This window comes from Dipodomys merriami, unplaced genomic scaffold (assembly GCF_024711535.1).
Source record: "Dipodomys merriami isolate MVZ:Mamm:240054 unplaced genomic scaffold, mDipMer1.0.p SCAF_2868, whole genome shotgun sequence".
Taxonomy (NCBI): Eukaryota; Metazoa; Chordata; class Mammalia; order Rodentia; family Heteromyidae; genus Dipodomys; species Dipodomys merriami.
This window is the reverse complement of record NW_027204346.1, coordinates 1,727-23,737: the sequence shown is the minus strand read 5'-3', so window position 1 is coordinate 23,737 and position 22,011 is coordinate 1,727. Positions and strand designations below refer to the sequence as shown.

Sequence of the window (22,011 nt, the reverse complement as noted above, 5' to 3'; positions counted from 1 at the left end):
GCTGGGAGCGTTCGGCCCCTCCCCCGCTAACCCTATGTGCATGCGCAGTGGCGCTCCGCCGAGAGCGCGCGCATGGGCGCCCGCGTCTTGGCGCCGGCTGATGACATCGATGCGAGGGCGCCGGCGGCCGCGCCCGGAAATGCAGCCGTGGCGGGGCCGCGGAGCGTCGCCGCCGCCGCCGCCGCCATGGCCACCACTACGCCGTCCGGATCCGGAAGCGGAAGCGGAAGCGCGCAGGACCCCCGAGGACGACGACCCGGGCGGCCCCCGGGCCACCGTCGGTGCGTGGAGGCCTCCGGGACGAGGCACCTTTAAGAGGCGGGGACGCGGGAGGGCGTGGCTTTCTGATGGGCGTGGCCTGCAGGGCGTGGAGCTGACGGGAGAGTCAGTGGGCGTGGCTTTCTGATGGGCGTGGCCTGCAGGGCGTGGAGCTGACGGGAGAGTCAGTGGGGGGCGTGGCCTGGAACAGAGGCCATTGGGCCGCTGGGGTTTGGGGGCGTGGCCTGGAAAGACACCATTGGGCGGCTGGACGTAATGCCATTGGTCGGCTGGGCTGGGGGGCGTGGCTTGGAAGTAAGGCCATTGGGCCGCTGGGCCTAGGGGCCATGGCCTGGCAGGAACTAGGCTATTGAGGGTCCTGGCTTTGGGGGTATGACTTGGAAGTAAGGCCATTGGGCGGCTGGTCCTGGGGGGGCGTGGCCTGGCAACAGTGATGCTATTGTGTAGTCTGGCTTTGAGGGCGTGGCCTGGGCGTGCTGCCATTGGATGGCTGGCCTGGGGGGCATGGCCTGGCAGGAACCAGGCCGTTGGGTGCCCTGGCTTTGGGGACTGAGCACCCAGCACCTCCCCATGGTGACCCAAGGCAGGGACTTAGCACCCACCACCTCCCCATGGTGACTCAGGGACTGAGCACCCAGCACCTCTCCATGGTGACCCAGGGCAGGGACTGAGCACCCAGCACCTCCCCATGGTGACCCAAAGTGGGGACTCAGCACCCAGCACCTCCCCATAGTGACTCAGGATGGGGACTGAGCACCCAGCACCTCCCTAAGGTGCCCCAGATCCAGCAGTAAGCACCCAGCACCTCCCCATGGTGACCCAGAATGGGGACTGAGCACCCAGCACCTCCCCATGGTGACCCAGAATGGGGACTGAGCACCCAGCACCTCCCCATGGTGACCCAGGATGGGGAATAAGCCCCCAGTACCTGCCCATGGTGACCCAGGACCAAGACTAAGCACCCAGCACCTCCCCATGGTGACCTAGGGCCAGGACTAAGCACCCAGCACCTCCCCATGGTAACCCAGGATGGGGACTAAGCACCCAGCAACTCCCCATGGTGACCCAGGGCCAGGTCTAAGCACCCAGCACCTCCCCATGGTGACCCAGGGCCAGGACTAAGTACCCAGCACCTCCCCATGATGACCCAGGGGAGGGACTGAGCACCCAGCACCTCCCCATGATGACCCAGGGACTGAGCACCCAGCACCTCCCCATGGTGACCCAAAGTGGGGACTAAGCACCCAGCACCTCCCCATAGTGACTCAGGATGGGGACTGAGCACCCAGCACCTCCCCATAGTGACTCAGGATGGGGACTGAGCACCTAGCACCTCCCTATGGTGCCCCAGATCCAGGAGTAAGTACCCAGCACTTCCCCATGGTGACCAAGGGCAGGGACTAAGCACCCAGCACCTCCCCATGGTGACCCAGGACCAGGACTAAGCACCCATCACCTCCCCATGGTGACCCAGGGCCAGGACTAAGCACCCAGCACTATCCCATGATGACCCAGGGCTGGGACTAAGCACCTAGCACTATCCCAGGGTGACCCAGAGTGGGGACTAAGCACCCAGCACCTTCCCATAGTGACTCACAATATCCCCCAAGCACCCAGCACCATCCCATAATGATCCAAGACAGGAACTAAGCACCCAGCACCTCCCCAGGATGATCCCCAAGCACCCAGCACCACCCCATAGTAACCCAGGGCTGGGACTAAGCACCCAACACCTCATCATAGTGACCTAGGATGATTCCCAAGCACCCAGCACCATCCCATGACGACTCAGGGCTGGGACTAAGCAACCAGCACCTCCTCAGAGTAACCCAGGACCAGGACTAAGCACCCAGCACCATCCTATGATGACCCAGGGCTGGGACTAAGCACCCAGCACCTCTCCATGGTGACCCAGGGGAGGTACTGAGAACCTAGCACCATCCCATGATGACCCAGGACAGGGACTAAGCAACCAGCACCTCCTCAGAGTAACCCAGAACTGGAACTAAGCACCCAGCACCACCACCTGGGGAACAAGGACTGAGCCTAAGCATTCAGCACCTCTCCATGGAGACCACGGATAGGAACTAAGCACCCAGCACCTCCCCATGGTGACCCAGGAACGGAACTTCACACCCAGCACCTCCCTACTGTTTACATAAGTCAGGTACCAAGCACCCAGCACCTGCCTATTACTAACTCAGGACAGGTACCAAGCACCCAGCACTTCCCCACAGGGACTCTGGATAATCAGCAAGCACCTAGCACCTCACGTGTGTGTCCTTTCCCTCCCCCTGACCCCATCCCAGGTTCTCCACGTGGCGCGATGACCGCTGGTTGTACAGGATGATGGACTACGTGCCTGGTGGCAAACTCCTCAGCTACCTGCGCGCCCGCCAAGATCCTGTGCGCACTGGCCTACCTGCAGGTGAGCGGACCAGCAATGATGGGGGCCGCCCATCCATCCATCCTTCCATCCATCCATCCACCCATCCATCCACCCATCCATCCATCCACCCATCCATCCATCCATTTACCCATCCATCCAGCCATCCATCCATCCACTCATCCATCCACCCACCTATCCATCCATCCACCTATCCATCCACCCATCCATCCATCCACCCATCCATCCACCCATCCATCCATCCACCCACCCATCCACCCACCCATCCATCCACCCATCGATCCTCCATCCATCCACCCACCCATCCATCCATCCACTCATCCATCCATCCACCCATCCACCCATCCACTCATCCAGCCACCCATCCAGCCACCCATCCACCTATCCATCCATCCACCCATCCATCCATCCACCCATCCACCCATCCATCCATCCACCCACCCATCCATCCACTCATCCATCCACCATCCATCCATCCAGAAAGTTCCAGAAAGTTCCCCCAAGGTTCCAGAAGGTCCCAGAAAGTTCCAGGTTTCAGAATAACTCAGCACATTCCCCAGGCAGGCGTTCCCTCCACTCAGACACACCCCAACCCTCCCACCCCCCTTCTTTGGCCCAGGAATGATTTTGGGGGGGAGGGGGGGAGGGAAGGAGGGTATTGATGATATTGGTATTGGTGTTGGTATTGATACTGATCCTCTCATGGTCTATTGATGATAGGTTTTCCCAGGGGATCTGTTTGATCTAAGGACTTGAGACGCTTCCAGGACAACCCATGGAAGGTTCTAGAAAGAAGCCAGGGCTGGGGCTGGTTTCTATTTCCTCCCCACCATTCTCCCCAACATCTGGGACCCAGTTGCGTTCATCCCTTGGGATTCTCCTCCATGGGAGAAGTTGAGGATGGATGATGACATCACCCCTTCCCATGATCCTTTGCGGTGACTGGTCCAGGGTCCCTTGACTATTCTTGTTCTTGTTGTTGTTGTTGTTGATTTATTATGATTAGCTCATGTGCATGGTCTTGTCTTTCCCTTTCCCCCGCCCCAACCAAGCTTCTAGAAGCTTCTGGGACAAATTGCTGATGGATTTCCTGTGTGTCAGACTCAACCAGAACCCAGCCAATGGCTTCCTCTTCTCAACGCCTGGAAATCCGCCCAACACTTCCTGGAAGGGGGGAGGGGGAGGGGGAATGGAGGAAATGAATTATGAATGAATGAATTCCCTCCTTCCTTCCCTCCTTCCAATCCTTGCTTCCCTCCATCCTTTCTTCCTTCCTTCCCTCCTTCCTTCCTTCCTTCCTTCCTTCCTTCCTTCCTTCCTTCCTTCCTTCCTTCCTTCCTCCTTCCTTCCTCCTTCCTTCCCTTCTTCCTTCCTTCCTTCCCTCCTTCCTTCCTTCCTTCCTCCTTCCTTCCCTCCAATCCTTCCTTCCTTCACTCCTTCCTTCCTTCCTTCCTTCCTCCTTCCTTCCCTCCAATCCTTCCCTCCTTCCTTACTTCCAATCCTTCCTTCCTTCCCTCTATCCTTTCTTCCTTCCTTCCTTCCTTCCTTCCCTCCCTCCCTCCCTCCTTCCTTCCTTCCTTCACTCCTTCCTTCCTTCCTTTCTTCCTTCCTTCTTCCTTCCCTCCAATCCTTCCTTCCTTCCCTCCTTCCTTCCTTCCCTCCTTCCTTCTTTCTAATCCTTCCCTCCTTCCCTCCTTCCTTCCTTCCCTCTGAAAGATTAAAAATTGACCATTACCATTACTAACTTGCTAACTGCTGATTCTGCTTCTGTAAACTTGCTTACGCTAGCATTGACCCTTCCCTTCCCAGAAATGAGTTAAGAAGTTTCAGGGACCAGATGCCGGCCCCAGGACAAGGTCAGTGGTCGTAGATAAAGAACAGACAGTTCCCATTTAGAAATTCCCCAGACAGGACCTTGAGATAACGACCACCTGGCAAGACCACAAGCTAAGCCAAGTGTCAACCAATCATAGGCCTGTAACCATGTAACCCCCCCTTTAAACCAACCATGGGCCAGTCATTTTACAAAGAGTGTTACAAAATTTCCTGAGTGGCAAGGTGATTGTTGGCATATATGATGACCTTTAAATGGACCAATCATGGGATGCTTTGTGTTATGCATTAATCTTGTGGTTTTTGCCTTTAAAAAAAGGCTTGTAACCGCTGCTCGGGGCTCCCTGTCTGCTCGGGACAGACAGTCGGTTTGCGCAAATGTCAAATAAACTCCTCTTGCTTATTGCATCTCCCGGCCTGGAGTCTGAGTTTTCTGGGGCGCCCTCCCGTTGACGAAAGTATCCTAGGGGGCTAGGGTCTTTCATTTGGTGCATTGGCCGGGAACCAGGCGCCCCCAAACCCCAGATTCCAGGACCGGCAGGAGGTAAGATAGAGCTCTTGTCTTTCGTGTTTGTCGTGTTCGTTTTATGTTTTGGGGATCCAAAAGTGCCTGTACAGGACGTGTGTGGTGGACCAGAGGGAAAGCAGACGTGCCCACTACCCTGGTCCCACCCTGGGCTTCTACCCCAGGGTGCGTGAATTTGTGGTGGACTAGAGGGAAAAGCAGACGTGCCCACTACCCTAGTCCCGCCCTGGAGTCCTACTCCAGGGTCGCGTGGAGGGGGGATGAGATCCGAGTGTCTCTGTGTTTGGGGGAGTTAAGGCACGGCCGGCCTCTCCCTTCTGAAGTTTCTCTCCTCATTTGTGCTCACTCGGGGACCGCGCGGCGTTTGTCTAGTCTTGTCTGTGTCTGTCTGACATTAATTTTCTTTGGTGTTTGTTTTGTGACTTTCAAGGAAATGGGTCAACAAGCGAGTCACTCTAGGACACCTGAGACCTTGTCCTAGTTCGTTTAAAAACAAAAACCGCTGGTTCTGCTTTTGTAACTTGCTTGTTTGTCAATTATGAATCTGCCACTGACCACCTGCGAGTGGCCTCAGTTAGATCTCAGCCTCGGGCCTTGGCTCGGGGGGGTCTAAACGTGGGGGAGAACCTGTCAGTCTGAGGGGATGGCTGCTAGGGACTTCTTTCCCTTGCCCCAAGATGACTGGCAATTCTCCTCTGCCTTGGAAGGCCCCTGGGTCAACGTCTGCAGGAATCTAAGAGAAAAATCCTCCCGAGGTGAGTAGGGGTGTTGAGTTCCCTGGTAAGTGAATGGTGGTGAGATGTCACCCCATTCACTGAGACTTGATTTTGTCTTTGTGGCCACTTGTTTGTCTTGTTAACTTTAGTATGTGTTTGTTTTATGTTTTCTGGGGTAGGGAAGTTCTGGGTGAGTGTGGCAGGCTCACCCAGCAGACTCTGGATTCAGCTTGCTGAGTGAGAACAGCACAGAGTTCCGGTAGGGATAAACTGGGGCCCATTATTTGCCAACTCAGCCTTCAGTTCTTGTCTAGTTCTGTTTTAAAATTGGTACCAGTTTTAAATGTGGATCCTTGGTTTTTGTGTTTATCTGTGTTTTTGTTATTTATTTATTTGAACATCTCTGGGGAAATAAAAGTTCCAGCTGGGCTCAGTCACAGACCTGCTATGCCCACCCTCCTTTGAGGCATGGAAGGTTACTGGGCTAGTTTGGTTCCCTTCAAGCCTCAGGCTGCATTTTCTCCTTGTGGAGGCTGCCAGCAGGGAGGGTGTAGAAGGCTGTGTGCCTAGTTTGGACTTTTTCAGCTAGTCCTGACAATGTAACAATTTGTAAAGTGCTCTTGTCTAAAATTGGATTAAAAAAAAAACTGGCTAGTTTAGTTTCAGGTGACCCCCTCCCCCAGCCCTCCTCCAACAGAAGGGATTCAAAGAGACTAATTAGTGAATTGCCTTGCTAGATAAGCAAGCTCTGGAAAAATAAAGCCCAACAAAGGTACCTAGTTTAAAAGAAATACTGTCTTAAATTTTTGTTTAAAAACTTTAAAAGGTGTATGTATGACTGATTTTGATTTTTTGGGTGCTTTAAGATCTGTGTGAGTGTTTTGTGTGTGTGTCTGTGAACGTGTTCAAAGATAAAAATTGTCAGCATGCTGTAACAATTGGGTGAGTTTAAATTTAAAATTCAAAAGGTTATGAGGTTTGGACATTACCAAAAATTCTAAAAAAAAAAAATCTTCACATTGTTTTAAATGGCTTTTTAAAGATTCTTTAACTTGCAAATTAGGAAATCTGGTATTTTAAAAACTAATGTTTTAAAATGCATAAGACTGTTTATACTGTAATCAAGTTATCTGGCTTAACAAAAATGCATTGGCTGTTTGGGATCTAGTTCCCTTGGCTAAAATTTGGGATAAATATTAAAAATTTAAATGTAAAGGTTAGTTTAACACTGTCAAAGATGTTACTTGTTCTGTCTGTCTAAAAACTGTGTATTTCATTCAAGAACCAAGAGATAAGAAAAGGAAAAACTAAAAGTGTGGCTGAAATTAGGAAAGCAACTCCATTTGTAATAGCCCCACAAAAAATAAAATACCTAGGAATTAACTTAACCAAAGAAGTGAAGGACCTCTATGATGAAAACTTTAAAATCTTGAAAAAGGAAATCAACACAGAACTTAAAAAATGGCAAAACCTCCCATGCTCCTGGATTGGCAAGATTAACATCGTGAAAATGGCATTACTTCCCAAGGCTATCTACAAATTCAAAGCGATACCTATCAAAATTCCACCCTCATTCTTCAAGGAAATAGAAGAGGCAATCCAAAAATTCATATGGAACAATAAAAGACCCCGAATAGCAAAAACGCTCCTCAACGGAAAGAACACTGCTGGAGGAATATCAATACCAAATTTCAAACTCTACTATAAAGCCATACTAATCAAAACAGCTTGGTATTGGCATAAGAACAGACTCAGGACCAATGGAATAGAATTGAAAACCCAGAAATGAACCTACAGACCTATAGCCATCTAATCTTCGATAAGGAAGCTAAAACAATAGAATGGAAGAAAGACAGCCTCTTCAGTAAATGGTGCTGGCAAAATTGGTTAACTACATGTAGAAAACTAAAGCTAGATCCTTATATATCACCCTGCACCAGAATCAACTCCAAATGGATCAAAGACCTTGAAGTCAAAGCAGACACTCTGAAAACATTACAGGATGGAATAGGAGAAACCCTAGGTCTCCTTGGCTCAGGCCGAAATTTTCTGAATAGAGACCCGGAAGCACAACAAATCAAAGAAAGGTTGGACAAATGGGATTGCATAAGGTTGCAGAGCCTCTGCAGGGCAAATGATATAGCTACCAAGATCAATAGAAAGCCCACCGATTGGGAGAAGATCTTTACTAGCCATACAACGGACAAGGGTCTCATATCTAAAATATACTTGGAACTCAAAAAATTAAATCCCCCAACAACAAATCCTCAAAGAAACAACTGCCCAATAAATAAGTGGGCGAAAGACTTAAAGAGAAGCTTCTCTGAAGAAGAAAGAAGGATGGCCAATAGACACATGAAGAAATGTTCAACATCCCTAGCCATAAAAGAAATGCAAATCAAAACAACATTGAGATATCACCTCACTCCAGTTAGAACAGCAAAAATCAAGAACTCTAACAACAACAGATGCTGGAGGGGATGTGGACAGAAAGGAACCTTACTTCATTGTTGGTGGGAATGTAAACTTGTTCAACCACTTTGGAAAGCAGTATGGAGGTTCCTCAAAAGACTTCACATAGATCTCCCCTATGATCCAGCAATCCCACTTTTGGGCATTTACCCAAATGTATACAAACAAGACCACACTAAAGCTACCAGCACACCTATGTTTATTGCAGCATATTTACCATAGCTAAGATATGGAACCAACCCAGATGCCCCTCAGTAGATGAATGGATCAAGAAAATGTGGTATATATACACAATGGAATTCTATGCCTCCATCAGAAAGAATGACATTTCCCCATTTGTTAGGAAATGGAAAGGTTTGGAAAAAATTATATTAAGTGAAGTAAGCCAGGCCCAAAGAAGCATAGGTCCCATGGTTTCCCTTATTTGCAATATCTAGTATAGGTATGAGTCAAGCGGAAAAGGTCAGATAATGTGATGTTAGGAAAATGAACCCTTAAATATGTATTTTAATGTTTTCGTTTCTTTCATGCATGTGTTTCTAACGCATTTATAAGATTATTTCTTTGTTGCTTTGTATGTCCCTCCCCCACAATGTAACCCCCGCTTTCACTATATTTGATGTCAGTATAACATGTGGAGGAGATGGGGACAAACAAGTCGTTTAAGGATTCAGGTGGACCTGTTGCAACAATGAGAAGTACAAAATGTCATGTCAAAACCAGCTTTACAATGTTGGTGTGGTGGGGGGAGGGGGGTATAATTGGGTAGGGGGAGGGGGGAGGCGGGGAAGGGAGGTGAAGGGTAAACAAAGGAGGAGGCTGCAATGCGTGGTAAGAAATGTATGCATTATCCTGCCCATGTAATTGTAGCACCTCTGTACAGTATGTTCTCAAATAAAATAAAATTAAATTAAAAAAAAAAAAAGAAAAGGAAAAACTAGAAGCCAACAGAAGACCTATCTTTAGGGGTGAGGGCTGAACAGGCAGAAGTGCAGTTCAGCTGGACATGCATGGTGGGACAGGCCCTGGGAGGAGTCCACACATGGTGAAAGAGGGCAAGCTGGCACAAACGCAGTTCATCTAACCCTAAAGAGTCGGATTGGGTGCGTACCCATTCCATAGAAGGGGCTGAGTGGCCCATCTTTGTTCTCTCTTTTCCCTGCAGACAGACACTGAAAACATGATGGTTAAAATAAGTGATGTAATGATCTGATTAGTATTGCTAAAACATCCCCTTAAATATGTTAACATTAAAATTAAAAAGGCCTTAAAAAGAGGGTTAAAAAGTTATTTGTATAATGTGACTTGCTTTTAATGTTTTACAATTAGGATGTTTTACAATTAGGAAGTTATAAAGGTGTTAAATCTAGCTTTGTGGTATAGTGAAGGTGACTGTAATTCTTGCATTAAGGAAAAATTGTCATTTGAGTTTAAAAGTTTTAATGTGTACAAACAAGCAGCCGAGACAATGAGTGACACTTGGCCTCAAGATTTTAAGAGGTTTTTTATAAAATGCAAATAAAAACTAAAGTATAAAATATTAAAGGTGATTAATAGGAGGTTTTTAAAAAAATAGGGAATGGATTTTTGGGTATAAAGTTTAAATGTAAAATTGTTCTTGACATTGGCCTCAATGTGCACAAAGAAGGAAAAAAATTAGGATTATCAAAATGATTGCTATTCTAGTTTGCTCTTATAGGTTTTTATAAGTTTCCAGCAAGCCCAGAGCAAAGCACAGAGGATTCTTAAAAGTTTGTCAGATGTAACTTTGGCTCTTAACAAGTTTCAGGTAAGAGCATGCTTAAAAGCTACTTCTATGTTGACCACCTTGTTGCTTTTAATTGGAGTAAAATGGCCTTTTATAAGACTCACTGATCTGCAAACTGGTTCAAAGCCAGCCCAGGCACAAAAAGGTTCCTGTGAGACTGTCACCTCTATTCAGCCAGCAGAGTACTAGCCCTGGACTGAAGAGTCAGGGGACAGTACTCAAGCCCCAAGCTCGAGACTCACAGTGGCAGAGTACTAGCCCTGGACTGAAGAGTTAGGGGACAGCATTCAAGCCCCGAGTCTGGTACTCAAAGTGGCAGAGTGCTAGCCTTGAGCTGTAGAGCTGAGGGACAGTGCTTAGGCCCCGAGTTCAAGTCCAGCGACCAGCTAAAGGGAAATGCCGATGAGGCATTTATCCAAATGTGGAGAAGACACTCCTGGGACAAAAGCAATGGAGGAGCATCCAGAGGCAGTAAGCCACTGCTTGGATGGCAGAAATGTCAGATCCTAGAGTCATTTGTGCGTGGCCCTTCAAAACTGGTCAGAGCCGGGAGGTCATAGGAAGATAGTTTAAAAGCATGCCTAATGTTCATGACTACCTTGTAAGGGACAGGAACTTGCCAGTCCTCTGTGATAATAAAAAGCTAATGTTCTAAAATGTGGGGGATAGTTTAAATCTCAACCCCTTTATGTGCTTTAATTGACAGTAACTATTGAGCTGACATCAGCTACATGAAGTTCATCTGCTCAGAAAAAAGTTTATAAACCCGAGAGTGTGTTTCTATTGATATCTGTCTAAAGGCCTGCAAAGGTAATTTAGGCATTGTTGGGATCTTTAGAGATCACATTCCTAAGCCATCGAGAAAGATGTTTTTGCAAACCAGGGTGCTAAACAAGCTACACTGCTGTAGCCGGAGAAAAGGTCTGTGCAGTTGTCAAAAGTTAAATATTGTTCTAAATGACATCTAACCCTGATGGCCTCTTTGTAAAATAGGCTAAGGTTATAGGTTCCTGGCTAGGTAGGATCAACGCCCCTGAAGTCAGCTTGAAGAAGTTACAGAAGATGGACCTTCGCCCTTCTACCCCCTTTTTAAGATCAAGGGTCCGGAGTCAGAAATTTTGGAAAAATGAGGCAAAAAAAAAAGGCATAAAAAACAGTGTTAACAGTTGTCGGTGTGCAAGGTATGGAGACTGCATCTGGTTAGTAAAAAAAAGTTGTGATTTTGGTAAATTGTCCCGGACTATTGTTTGAAGATCTTAAAAACCAGCAGGATCAAAGCCTGCCAAGCCTATGCAATGTATCTTTAACCAGTCTGTGTAAAAATTTACAGCCCAGCATGAGGTGTGACAGTCCCTTGGAGCCACTGAGAGATCCTGCTGCTGCTGTTGCTGCATACCCTAATGGGTAAAGTTCAACGACGGCCTGACAGCCACCTGGAGGAACTCCTGCCTGATTCCATCACCTGAGTCTGCTTCCTGGTTGACTGCTGCTATATCTAAGATCTTGTGAGACATTCTTTTGGGTGATATCCAGAAACCCTGTCTTCCCACAGTGGATATTGGGGACAAAGATATCCCTGTCTTGCTTGTCTTAGGCACTTCAGTGCATAGTGACTGGAAATCCACTCTATGGTCACAGCCTAGTTTGGCTCTGGTATGGTAATGACTTGAGTATGTTATCAATGAAAATTGTAAAGGAGAGGGGGGTAGTAAAGAAAGCCTTGGGAAAAAAATTGTAAAGGAGAGGGGGGTAGTAAAGAAAGCCTTGGAAAGGAAATTGGGGAAAAATTAGTATCCCCTTTAGATAAGAAAGGATTTAAAAAGTAAGGATTGTCTTTAATTGTTTAAAAAAAAAAGGGAAAAAAGACAAACCTCAGAAAGTTTAAGTATGTCGCAAATGGTATGAGTATGTTGCAAATGGTATGAGTATGTCTTAAAATTGGAGCTTTCCCTTCTTCCTTCCTTCCTTCCTTCCTTCCTTCCTTCCTTCCTTCCTTCTTTCCTTCCTTCCCTCCTTCCTTCCTTTCTTCCTTCCTTTCCTGTGTCCAATCCTTCCCTTCTTCCTTCTTTCCTTGTCTCCAATCCTTCCCTCCTCCTCTCCTTCCTTCCTTCCTTCCTTCCCTCCTTCCTTCTCTCCTGTCCTCCTTCCTTCCTTCCTTCCTTCCTTCCTTCCTTCCTTCCTTCCTTCCCTCCCCTCCTTCCTTCTTTCCTTCCTTCCTTCCCTCCTTCCCTCCTTCCTTCCTTCCTTCCCTCCTTCCTTCCCTCCTTCCCTCCTTCTTTCCTTTCCTCCTTCCCTCCTTCCTTCCTTCCCTCCAATCCTTCCCTCCTTCCTTCCCTCCTTCCTTCCTCCCTCCTTCCTTCCCTCCAATCCTTCCCTCCTTCCTTCCCTTCCTTCCTTCCTTCCTTCCTTCCTTCCTTCCTTCCTTCCTTCCTTCCTTCCTTCCTTCCTTCCTTCCTTCCTTCCTCCCTGGTCCAACCCAGGGCCTAGGAGAAGCACCGAGCTCGGGGCCCACAGCACCCATGCTGGGTGCTGATGGCTGAGTCCTTCCCTTCCTGTGTGCAACGTGGAACAGCAGCTGGGTGGGGGGAGGAGGGGCGCAGGGAAACTGGAAGCCTCTGCTGCTGTGGCTTTTTTTCTCCTGCAGGCCCCGCATGAATCATGGCCTGGAGGAAGCTGGAAACATCTGGAAGGAATTAGCAGGAAATGAGACCAAGATGTGGGAAAAGCCTGCGCCTCCTCCTCCCACTGTGGCTGCTGCTGCTCCACCTCCTCCTCTTCCTCCTCTTCCTTCCTTCCTCCTCTTCCTTCCTTCCTTCCTTCCTTCCCTCCCTCCTTCCTTCCTTCCTTCCTTCCCTCCTTCCTTCCTTCCTTCCCTCCTTCCTTCCTTCCTTCCTTCCCTCCTTCCCTCCTTCCTTTCTTCATTCCTTCCCTCCTTCCTTCCTTCCTTCCTTCCTTCCTTCCCTCCACTCCTTCCTTCCTTCCTTCCTTCCTTCCTTCCTTCCTTTGTTCCCTCCACTCCTTCCCTCCTTCCTTCCTTCCCTCCTTCCTTCATTCCCTCCACTTCTTCCCTCCTTCCTTCCTTCCCTCCTTCTCTCCTTCCTTCCTTCTTATGTCTTTCTGTCTGTCTCTGTGAGTCTCTGTATTTCTGTCTCTGTCTGTCTCTGTGTCTCTTTCTGTTTTGCAGTCTGTTTGTCTGTCACTCTGTCTCTGTCCATTTGTCTCTATGTCTCTGTGTGTCTGTCTCTGTATCTGTCTGTCTGTCTGTCTCTGTCTGTCTGTCTCTGCCTCTGTTCATCTGTTTGTCTGGCTAGCTATGTCTGTCTCTGTCTCTTTCTGTCTCTGTCTGTCTGTCTGTCTGTCTCTGACTCCATTTTTCTGTCTGTTTCTGTTTGTGTCTGTTCATCTGTCTCTGTGTGTCTGTCTGTCTGTCTCTGTGTTTCTCTGTATTTTTCTGTGTCTGTCTCTGTCTGTTCGTCTGTCGGTCTCTCTGTGTGTCTGTCTGTCTTCATCTGTCTGTCTGTCTCTGTGTGTCTCAATCTCTATCTGTCTCTGTCCGTTTGTCTCTCTGTCTATGTCTCACTCTGTATTTGTCTCTGTCTGTCTGTCCATCCGTCTGTCTGTCTCTGACTCCTTTTTTCTCTTTTACCGTTTCTCTGTCTCTATGGTTCTGTCTGTACGTCTGTCTGTCCCTGTCTGACTCTGTGTCTCTCTGTGTCTGTCCATTTGTCTGTCTCTCTGTCTGCCTCTGTCTGTCCATTTGTCTGTCCATCTGTCTCTGTCTGTTTCTCTGTCTATTTCTCTGTCTGTCTGTCTGTCTGTCTGTCTCTGTTCATCTGTCTCTCTGTGTCTGTCTGTCTGTCTGTCTATCTCTATTTCTGTCTGTCTCTATTTCTCTTTGTGACTTTCTGTCTGTCTGTTTCTCCGTCGGTCTGTTTATCTCTGTGTCTGTCTTTCTGTCTCTATGTCCATTTGTGTCTTTGTCTGTGTCTGTCTGTCTCTGGTTATCTGTCTGTGTCTGTCTGTCTCTCTGTCCATTTGTCTGTCTCTGTCTGTGTCTGTCTGTCTGTCTCTCTGTCTCTTTCTGGGTCTGTCTGTCTGTCTCTGACTCCATTTTTCTGTGTTTGTGTCTGTGTCTCTGTCTGTCTGTCCCTGTATCTGTGTGTTTGTCTGTCTGTCTCTGTCTTTCTCTATCTGTGTGTCTGTCTCTCTCTGTGTCTGACTGTCTCTGTTCATCTGTCTCTCTGTGTTTCTCTCTATATATTTGTCTCTGTCTCTTTGTCTGTCTGTCTGTCCCTGTCTGTGTGTCTCTCGGTCTCTATTTGTCTCTTTGTCTATCTCTATGTCCATGTCTGTCTCTGTATGTCTGTCTCTGTTCATCTGTCTCTCTGTGTCTGTCTGTCTGTATCTCTCTGCCTATCGCTCTGTGTCTATTTTTCTGTTTCTGTCTGTGTGTCTGTCCGTGTTCATCTACCTCTCTGTGTATCTGTCTGTCTCTTGTGTTTCTCTGTATTTGTCTCTGTCTCTCTGTGTCCATCTGTCTGTCTATGTCTGTGAGTCTGTCTGTCTGTGTTCATCTGTCTCTCTCTGTCTGTTTGTCTCTGTCTCTGTCTGTCCATCTGTCATTCTCTGTGTCCGTCTGTCTCTGTATCTGTTTGTCTCTGTCTATCTGTGTCTGTCTGTCTCTGTGTCTGTCTCTCTGTCCATGTCTGTCTCTGTTCATCTCTCTCTCTCTGTCTCTGTGTCTGTCTGTCTCTCTCTCTGTCTCTGTCTGTCTGTCTCTATATTTATCTGTCTGTATCTCTCTGTGTGTCTCTGTCTGTCTCTAGATTTGTCTATATCTCTCTGTCTGTCTGTCTATTTTTCTCTCTCTGTCTGTGTCTGTCCCTGTTCATCTGCCTCTCTGTGTGTCTGTCTGTCTCTTGTGTTTCTCTGTATTTGTGTCTGTCTCTCCATCTCTCTCTGTCTGTGTGTCTCTCTGTGTCTCTGTCTCTCTCTGTTTATCTGTTTCTGTCTGTGTTTTGTCTCTCTGTCTCTGTCTGTCCATCTGTCATTCTCTCTGTCTGTCTCTGTCTCTCTGAGTCTGTCTGTCTGTTCATCTCTCTCTGTGTCTGTCTGTCTGTCTGTCTCTGTCTGTCTGTCTCTGTCTGTCTGTCTATTTGTATGTCTGTATCTCTCTGTCTGTCTCTCTGTGTCTGTCTATTTTTCCCTCTCTGTCTGTCTGTGTGTCTGTCCCTGTTTATCTGCCTGTCTGTGTGTCTGTCTGTCTCTGTCTCTCTGTCTCTCTCTGTCTATCTGTGTGTCTGTCTGTGTGTCTGTCTCTGACTCCATTCCTCTGTCTTTCTGGCTGCGTTTCCTCTCTGTCTGTCTGTCTGTCTATCCCCCTCCTCCCCCGCCCCCCCACACCCCCTCTTTCTCAGCTCTGTGCCCCCCACCCCACAGGTCCGGCCTTTTCCCCTTCCTCTCCCCTCCTCCTCCTCCTCCTCCTCTCTCTTTCCTTCCAGAACTTTCTCTTCGGCCGTTTCTCCCTCCCCCTCCCCAGCATCCCCCCCTTCCCCGCCTGGCCTGGTGGGGGGGATTCAGGGTCTCCCCATCCCCCTCTCCCCGACCCCCACCCCCTCTTTTTCTTCCCTGCTTCCCCTCCCTCCTTTTCCCACTGACACCCCCCCTCAGCCCAGGCTGTGTGGGGCGGAGCTGAGGCTCAGGCCGCAGCGTGGCGGGGTGGGGACATCTGGGCCTGGGCGGATAAAAGAGGAGCCCGCAAGCTGTGCTGTGCTGTCTGGAGACACAGGACAGAGAGACAGACAGACAGACAGACAGACCAGGTGAGGGGGCCTGGACGAGGGGTGGAGGGGGGTGAGGGGATCTTGGGGTACAGGGGATCCTGGGAGGGGGGAAAGGGGGAGGTGTAGGGATTTGGGGGTTCTGGGGGTCAAGGAGGAGAGGTTAGGGGTCAGGGAGATGCAGGGGGAAACATGGTCAATCCTGGGGTTCCCAGGACCCCAAAGTTCATTGGGGGAAAGCACAAGGATTCCTGGGAAGAGGGGGTCAAAGGCCCAGAGAGCAAAGGTCCTGGGGTGCAGCCAGCAAAGGAGTTCAAAGGTCAAGGAGGGGGGAGACAGAGGTCAGGGGAGGGCGGACACCTGGGACATGGGCAAGATCAGGGAGCCAAGGTCCTGGGGTGCAAAGTTCAGGGGTGAGGGAGTCAGGAAGAGGGGGAATGGGAAGTTCAGGGGTGCAGGGATCAGAGGTCACCAATCTGGGGGGTGAGGGAAGGCATCTGTCACGGGGGTCCTGGGTCCTAGGTTCCCCCAAGTTCAGAGGGGAAAAGCCCAGGGAGCAAAGGTCCTGGGGTGCAGAGTTCAGGGGGTGCAGGGGTCACAGGTCACAGGAATCTGGGGTACCAGGGTCCCAGGGCCCAGAGGTAATGGAAAACCCACCTTAGGGGTGCAGGGTGTCATGGTCCTCCTCTTCCTCCTCCTCCTCTTTCTCCTGTCCTCCTCCTCTTTCTCTTCTTCCTTCTCCTCTTCCTCTCTTCCTCCTCCTCTTCCTCCTCCTCCTCTTCCTCCTCCTCCTCTTCCTCCCCATCCATCCATCCATCTACCCATCCATCCATCTACCCATCCATCCACCCATCCATCCATCCACCCATCCTCCCATCCATCCACCCATCCATCCATCCACCCATCCACCCATCCACCCACCCATCCACCCATCCATCCATCCACCCACCCATCCATCCACCCATCCATCCACCCATCCATCCATCAATCTACCCATCCATCCATCCACCCATCCATCCACCCATCCATCCACCCATCCATCCATTCATCCACCCATCCATCCATCTACCCATCCATCCATCCACCCACCCACCCACCCACCCATCCATCCACCCATTCATCCATCCATGAAGCCACGCCCCCTGTGGCTGGTCCAACCCATTCTCTTCCTCCTCCTTTTCTTCCTCTTCTTCCTCCTCCTCCTCCTTTCCTTCCTCCTCATTGTTATTACTATTATTCTCATCATAGTTATTATTATTACTGTTATTGACATTGTTGTTTTTACTATCATGGTTGTTACTGTTATTGTTAATATGATGGTTATGATCATCATTATTGTCATGGTTATTACTATTATGGGTATTGTGGTTATTATTGTTATTGTTGTCATGATGTTTGGGTTATTGTTATGATTGTTATTGTTGTTATTGTTACTATGGTGATGGTTATTATTATGGTTATGCTATTGTTGTCATGATGGTTATTATTGTTATTGTTGTTGTCATTGTTATTATTATAGTTATTGTTGCCATGGTTATTACTATTATGGGTATTATGGTTATTATTGTTATCGTTGTTATTATTGTCATTGTTATTGTTATTATAGTTGTTATTGTTGTCATGGTTATTATTGTCATTGCTATTGTTATTATAGTTATTATTATTGTCACAATGTTTATTGTTGTTGTTGTTCTTGTTACTGTGGTGGTGACGGTCGTTGGCATATTCTTCGCCAAGCCTTCCTTGTTGCTCAGGAGGCTGAGATCTGGAGGATCGTGGTTCAAAGCCACCTCCACCCCCTCTCCCCACCCCCCCCAGGACCAACCGAGAGACCCGGATCTCCAGTGAACCCCCCAACCTGGAAAGGTAGGTGAGGAGCTCTGGCCCCGGGTTCGCGTCCCGGGGAGGGGGGGCTGATGGAGGTGGGAGGAAGAGGAGGAGGAGGAGGAGGAGGGTGATGGGTGATAGGAAGCCAGGGGGAAATGGGGTGCTGAGTACTTAGTACTTAGTCCTGGGGAGGGGGGAGGGGGGATGGACAATGACAGAAACAGACAGACAGACAGAAGAGATACACAGACAGATGTAGACACACAGACAGACAGACACAGACATGACACAGAGAGAGAGACACAGACAAACAGACAGACCAAGATGTGCAGACAGACAGGGAGAGACAGAGACAGGACAGACAGACACACAGACAGACATACAGACAGACAGAGACACAGAGACTGAGAGAGAGAGAGACAGAAGAGACAGACAGGCACAGACAGTCAAACTGAGCCAGGACAGATAGACAGAGACACAGAGACAGGAAGAGACAGATGGACACAGGCACAGACAGAGACAGAGACAGAGAGACAGAGATGGACGTGAGAGAAACTGGCACAGACAGACACAGAGAGACAGACAGACAGACAGACAAAGAGACAGAAGAGAGACAGACAGGGAGAGACAGATGCACCGAGACAGATAGACATAGAGACAGACATACAGAGGCACAGAGAGACGGGCAGACAGACACAGACAGACAGAGACAAGTGACAGATGGAGAGAGGCAAAAGAGACAGACAGAGACAGGAAGATAGAGACAGACAGACAGACAGACACAGACAGACTAATATGAGACAGACAGATGTAGACATGGAGACAGGGAGAGACCGACAGAGGTAAATGGACAGACACAAGAGACAGACAGATGTGAACAGACACAGACAGGAAGACACAGAGACAGAACAGACAGACAGAAGAGACACAGACAGATGTAGACACAGAGACGGACAGACAGAGAGAGACACACACAGACAGATGAAGATGTGCAGACAGACAGGGAGAGACAGACAGAGACAGGACAGACAGACAGAGACACACAGACAGAGACACAGACAGACAGAGACACAGACAGACAGACAGGGAAAGACAGATGGCAGAAACAGAAGAGACAGACAGGCACAGACAGACAAACTGAGCCAGGACAGATAGACAGAGACACAGAGACAGGAAGAGACAGACAGACACAGGCACAGACAGAGACAGAACAGACAGACAGAGATGGACATGAGAGAAACCGGCACAGACAGACACAGAGAGACAGACAGACAGAAAAGACAGAGAGAAGTGACAGATGGAGAGAGGTAGAAGAGACAGACAGACAGAGACAAGAAACAGACAGACAGCTCTAGACACAGAGACAGGAAGGGAGATGAACAGACATGGAGAGACAGCAACAGACAGAGATAGACACAAGCACAGAGAGACAGACAGAGACAAGAGACAGACACAGAGACGGACACAGACAGAGACAAACAGAGACAGAACAGACTGACAGACAGGCAGATGGAGACAGGGAGAGACCGACAGAGGTAGACAGACAGACTGAGACACAGATGTGAACACAGAGACTGACAGGAAGAGACAGAGACAGGACAGACAGACACAAGAGACAGAACAGACACAGACAGACAGACAGAGATAAGAGACAGACTCAGAGACAGACAGAGAGAGACAGATGGACAGACACAGAACAGATAGACACAGGGGCAGACTGACTGACAGAAGAGTCAGACACAGACTGAGACAGACAGACAGACATCAACATACAGACAGACATGAGACAGAGACAGACAGACAGACAGAGACAGAGACAAGTGACAGATGGAGAGAGGCAGAAGAGACAGAACCAAGAAGACAGAGACAGACAGACAGAGAGACCAATGGACAGATAACAGAGACAGAGAGGCAGACAGACAGAGACAGACAGAGGGAGACATGGAGACAGGGGGAGACCAACAGAGATAGACGGACAGACAGACAGACAGATAGGGAGAGACAGATGGATAGAGACAGACAGACACAGACAGAGACAGAGAGACAGAGACAGAGAAAAGACAGATGGACAGAGACAGGAAGACAGACACAGACAGAACAGACAGACAGACAGAGGCAGATGTGACAGAAACAGTCACAGACGGACAGACAGACACAAGAGACAGACATATGAATACAGAGACATACAGGAAGAGACAGAGATAGAACAGACAGACAGACAACAGAAGAGACAGACAGATGTAGTTACAGAGACGGAAAGACAGACACATGAGACAGAGACACACAGACAGACGAAGATGTACAGACAGACGGAGACACACAGAACACACACAGACAGAGACACAGAGACAGACAGATGGACAGAGACAGAAGAGACACAGACAGAGAGACACAGACAGACATGAGCCAGAGACACAGACATGACTGACAGACAGATGGAGACAGACAGAATCAGAAGAGACAGACAGGCACAGACAGACAAACTGAGCCAGGACAGATAGACAGACATAGACACAGAGACAGGAAGAGACAGACAGACACAGGTACAGACAGACAGAGAGACAGACAAAGAGAAGAGACAAAAGACAGACAGACAGACAAACAGATGTACACAAAGAGACATACAGGGAGAGACAGATGCACCGAGACAGACAGACAAAGAGAACAGACAGACACAGGCACAGAGAGACGGACAGACAGAGAGAGACAAGTGACAGATGGAGAGAGACAGATGAGACAGACAGACAGACAGAGAACACAGACATGTAGACACAAAGACAGACAGGAAGAGACAGACAGACAGAGACAGACATGTAGACACAGAGAGAAGAAACAAACTCAGACAGACAGACAGACAGACAGACAGAGGACACAGATGTAGACACAGAGACAGACAAGAAGAGACAGACAGTCAGAGACAGACATGTAGACACAGAGATAGAGAAGAAACAGACAGACGCAGGCACAGACAGATAGATGGGCAGACACAGAGGAGACAGATGGACAAACAGACACAGATAGAGACAAGTGACAGATGGACAGAGACAAGAGTCACACAGACAGACAGAGACAAAAGACAGACAAGTACAGACAGAAGAGAAAAGAGACAAACAGACACAGACAGGAAGACAGACGGGGACAGACAGACAGACTGAGACAGAAGAAACCGACACAGGCACAGAAAGACAGACTGAGAAGAGACAGACAGACACAGAGAGACAGAGACATGAGAGCCAATGGACAGACAAGAGACAGAAGAGACACAGACACAGATAGATGGACAGACAGAACAGACAGACAGACAGATGGAGACAGGGAGAGACCGACAGAGGTAGACGGACAGACAGACAGACTGAGACAGACAGGAAGAGACAGAGACAGAATAGAAAGACAGACACAAGAGACAGACAGAGACAGAAAAAAAACAGACAGAGATAAGAGACAGACAGACAGGGAGACAGACAGACACAGGCAGACACAGAGACAGAGAGACAGATGGACAGACACAGAACAGATAGACGCAGGGGCAGACAGACCGACAGAGAGAAGAGTCAGATACAGACAGACAGACAGACAGACAGACAGAGACAGACATGAGACAGAGACAGACAGACACAAGTGACAGATGGAGAGAGGCAGAAGAGACAGACAGACGAGCCAGGAAGACAGAAACAGACAGACAGACAGACAGAGGACACAGATGTAGACACAGAGACAGACAGACAGACACAGACTGAGACAGAAGAGACCCAGACAGACAGACAGACAGATGTACACACAGAGACACACAGGAAGAGAAACGGATAGAGACAGACACAGGCATAGACAGACAGACATAGAGACAAGAGACAGATGGACAGAGACAGAAGAGACAAAGAGACAGACAGGCACAGTCACAGACAGACAAACTCAGCCAGGACAGATAGACAGACATAGACACAGAGACAGGAAGAGACGGACAGACACAGGCACAGACAGACAGAGACAGAACAGACAGACAGACAGACAGACAGAGATGGATGTGAGAGAAACTGGCACAGACAGACACAGAGAGACAGACAGACAAAGAGAAGAGACAGAAGAGACAGGGACAGACAGACAGATGTACACACAGAGACAGACAGGGAGAGACAGATGCACAGAGACAGATAGACAAAGACAAGAGACAGACAGACAGACAAAGACAAAGACAAGTGACAGATGGAGAGAGACAGACGAGACAGACAGATGGAGCCAGGAAGACAGAGACAGACAGACAGAGGACAGACAGATGTAGAGACAGTGACAGGAAGAGACAGACGGACACAGGGACAGACAGAGACAGGGACAGACAGACAGACAGAAGAGACAGACATGTAGACACAGAGACAGAGAAGAAACAGACTCAGACAGACAGACGCAGG

General features: G+C 48.8%; 1 protein-coding gene across 8 annotated transcripts; it reads left to right on the top strand.

Moving 5' to 3' along the window:
* Positions 1-42: 42 nt before the first annotated feature.
* LOC138838660 (streptococcal hemagglutinin-like) lies at positions 43-15,837 on the top strand. 8 transcript variants are annotated; one of them, XM_070038053.1, is made up of 4 exons: positions 43-281; positions 2,589-2,707; positions 3,407-3,468; positions 12,646-15,837. In XM_070038053.1, the coding sequence occupies exons 1-3, from the start codon at positions 73-75 to the stop codon at positions 3,427-3,429; spliced, it is 351 nt and encodes a 116-aa protein (XP_069894154.1). In that variant the 5' UTR covers positions 43-72; the 3' UTR covers positions 3,430-3,468; positions 12,646-15,837. The 8 variants fall into 8 exon arrangements, with proteins under 8 accessions (XP_069894154.1, XP_069894155.1, XP_069894152.1 ...); XM_070038048.1 differs by lacking the exon at positions 3,407-3,468 and adding an exon at positions 11,332-11,506 and having other exon boundaries at positions 63-281; XM_070038047.1 differs by having other exon boundaries at positions 64-281.
* The last annotated feature ends 6,174 nt before the right edge of the window (positions 15,838-22,011 follow it).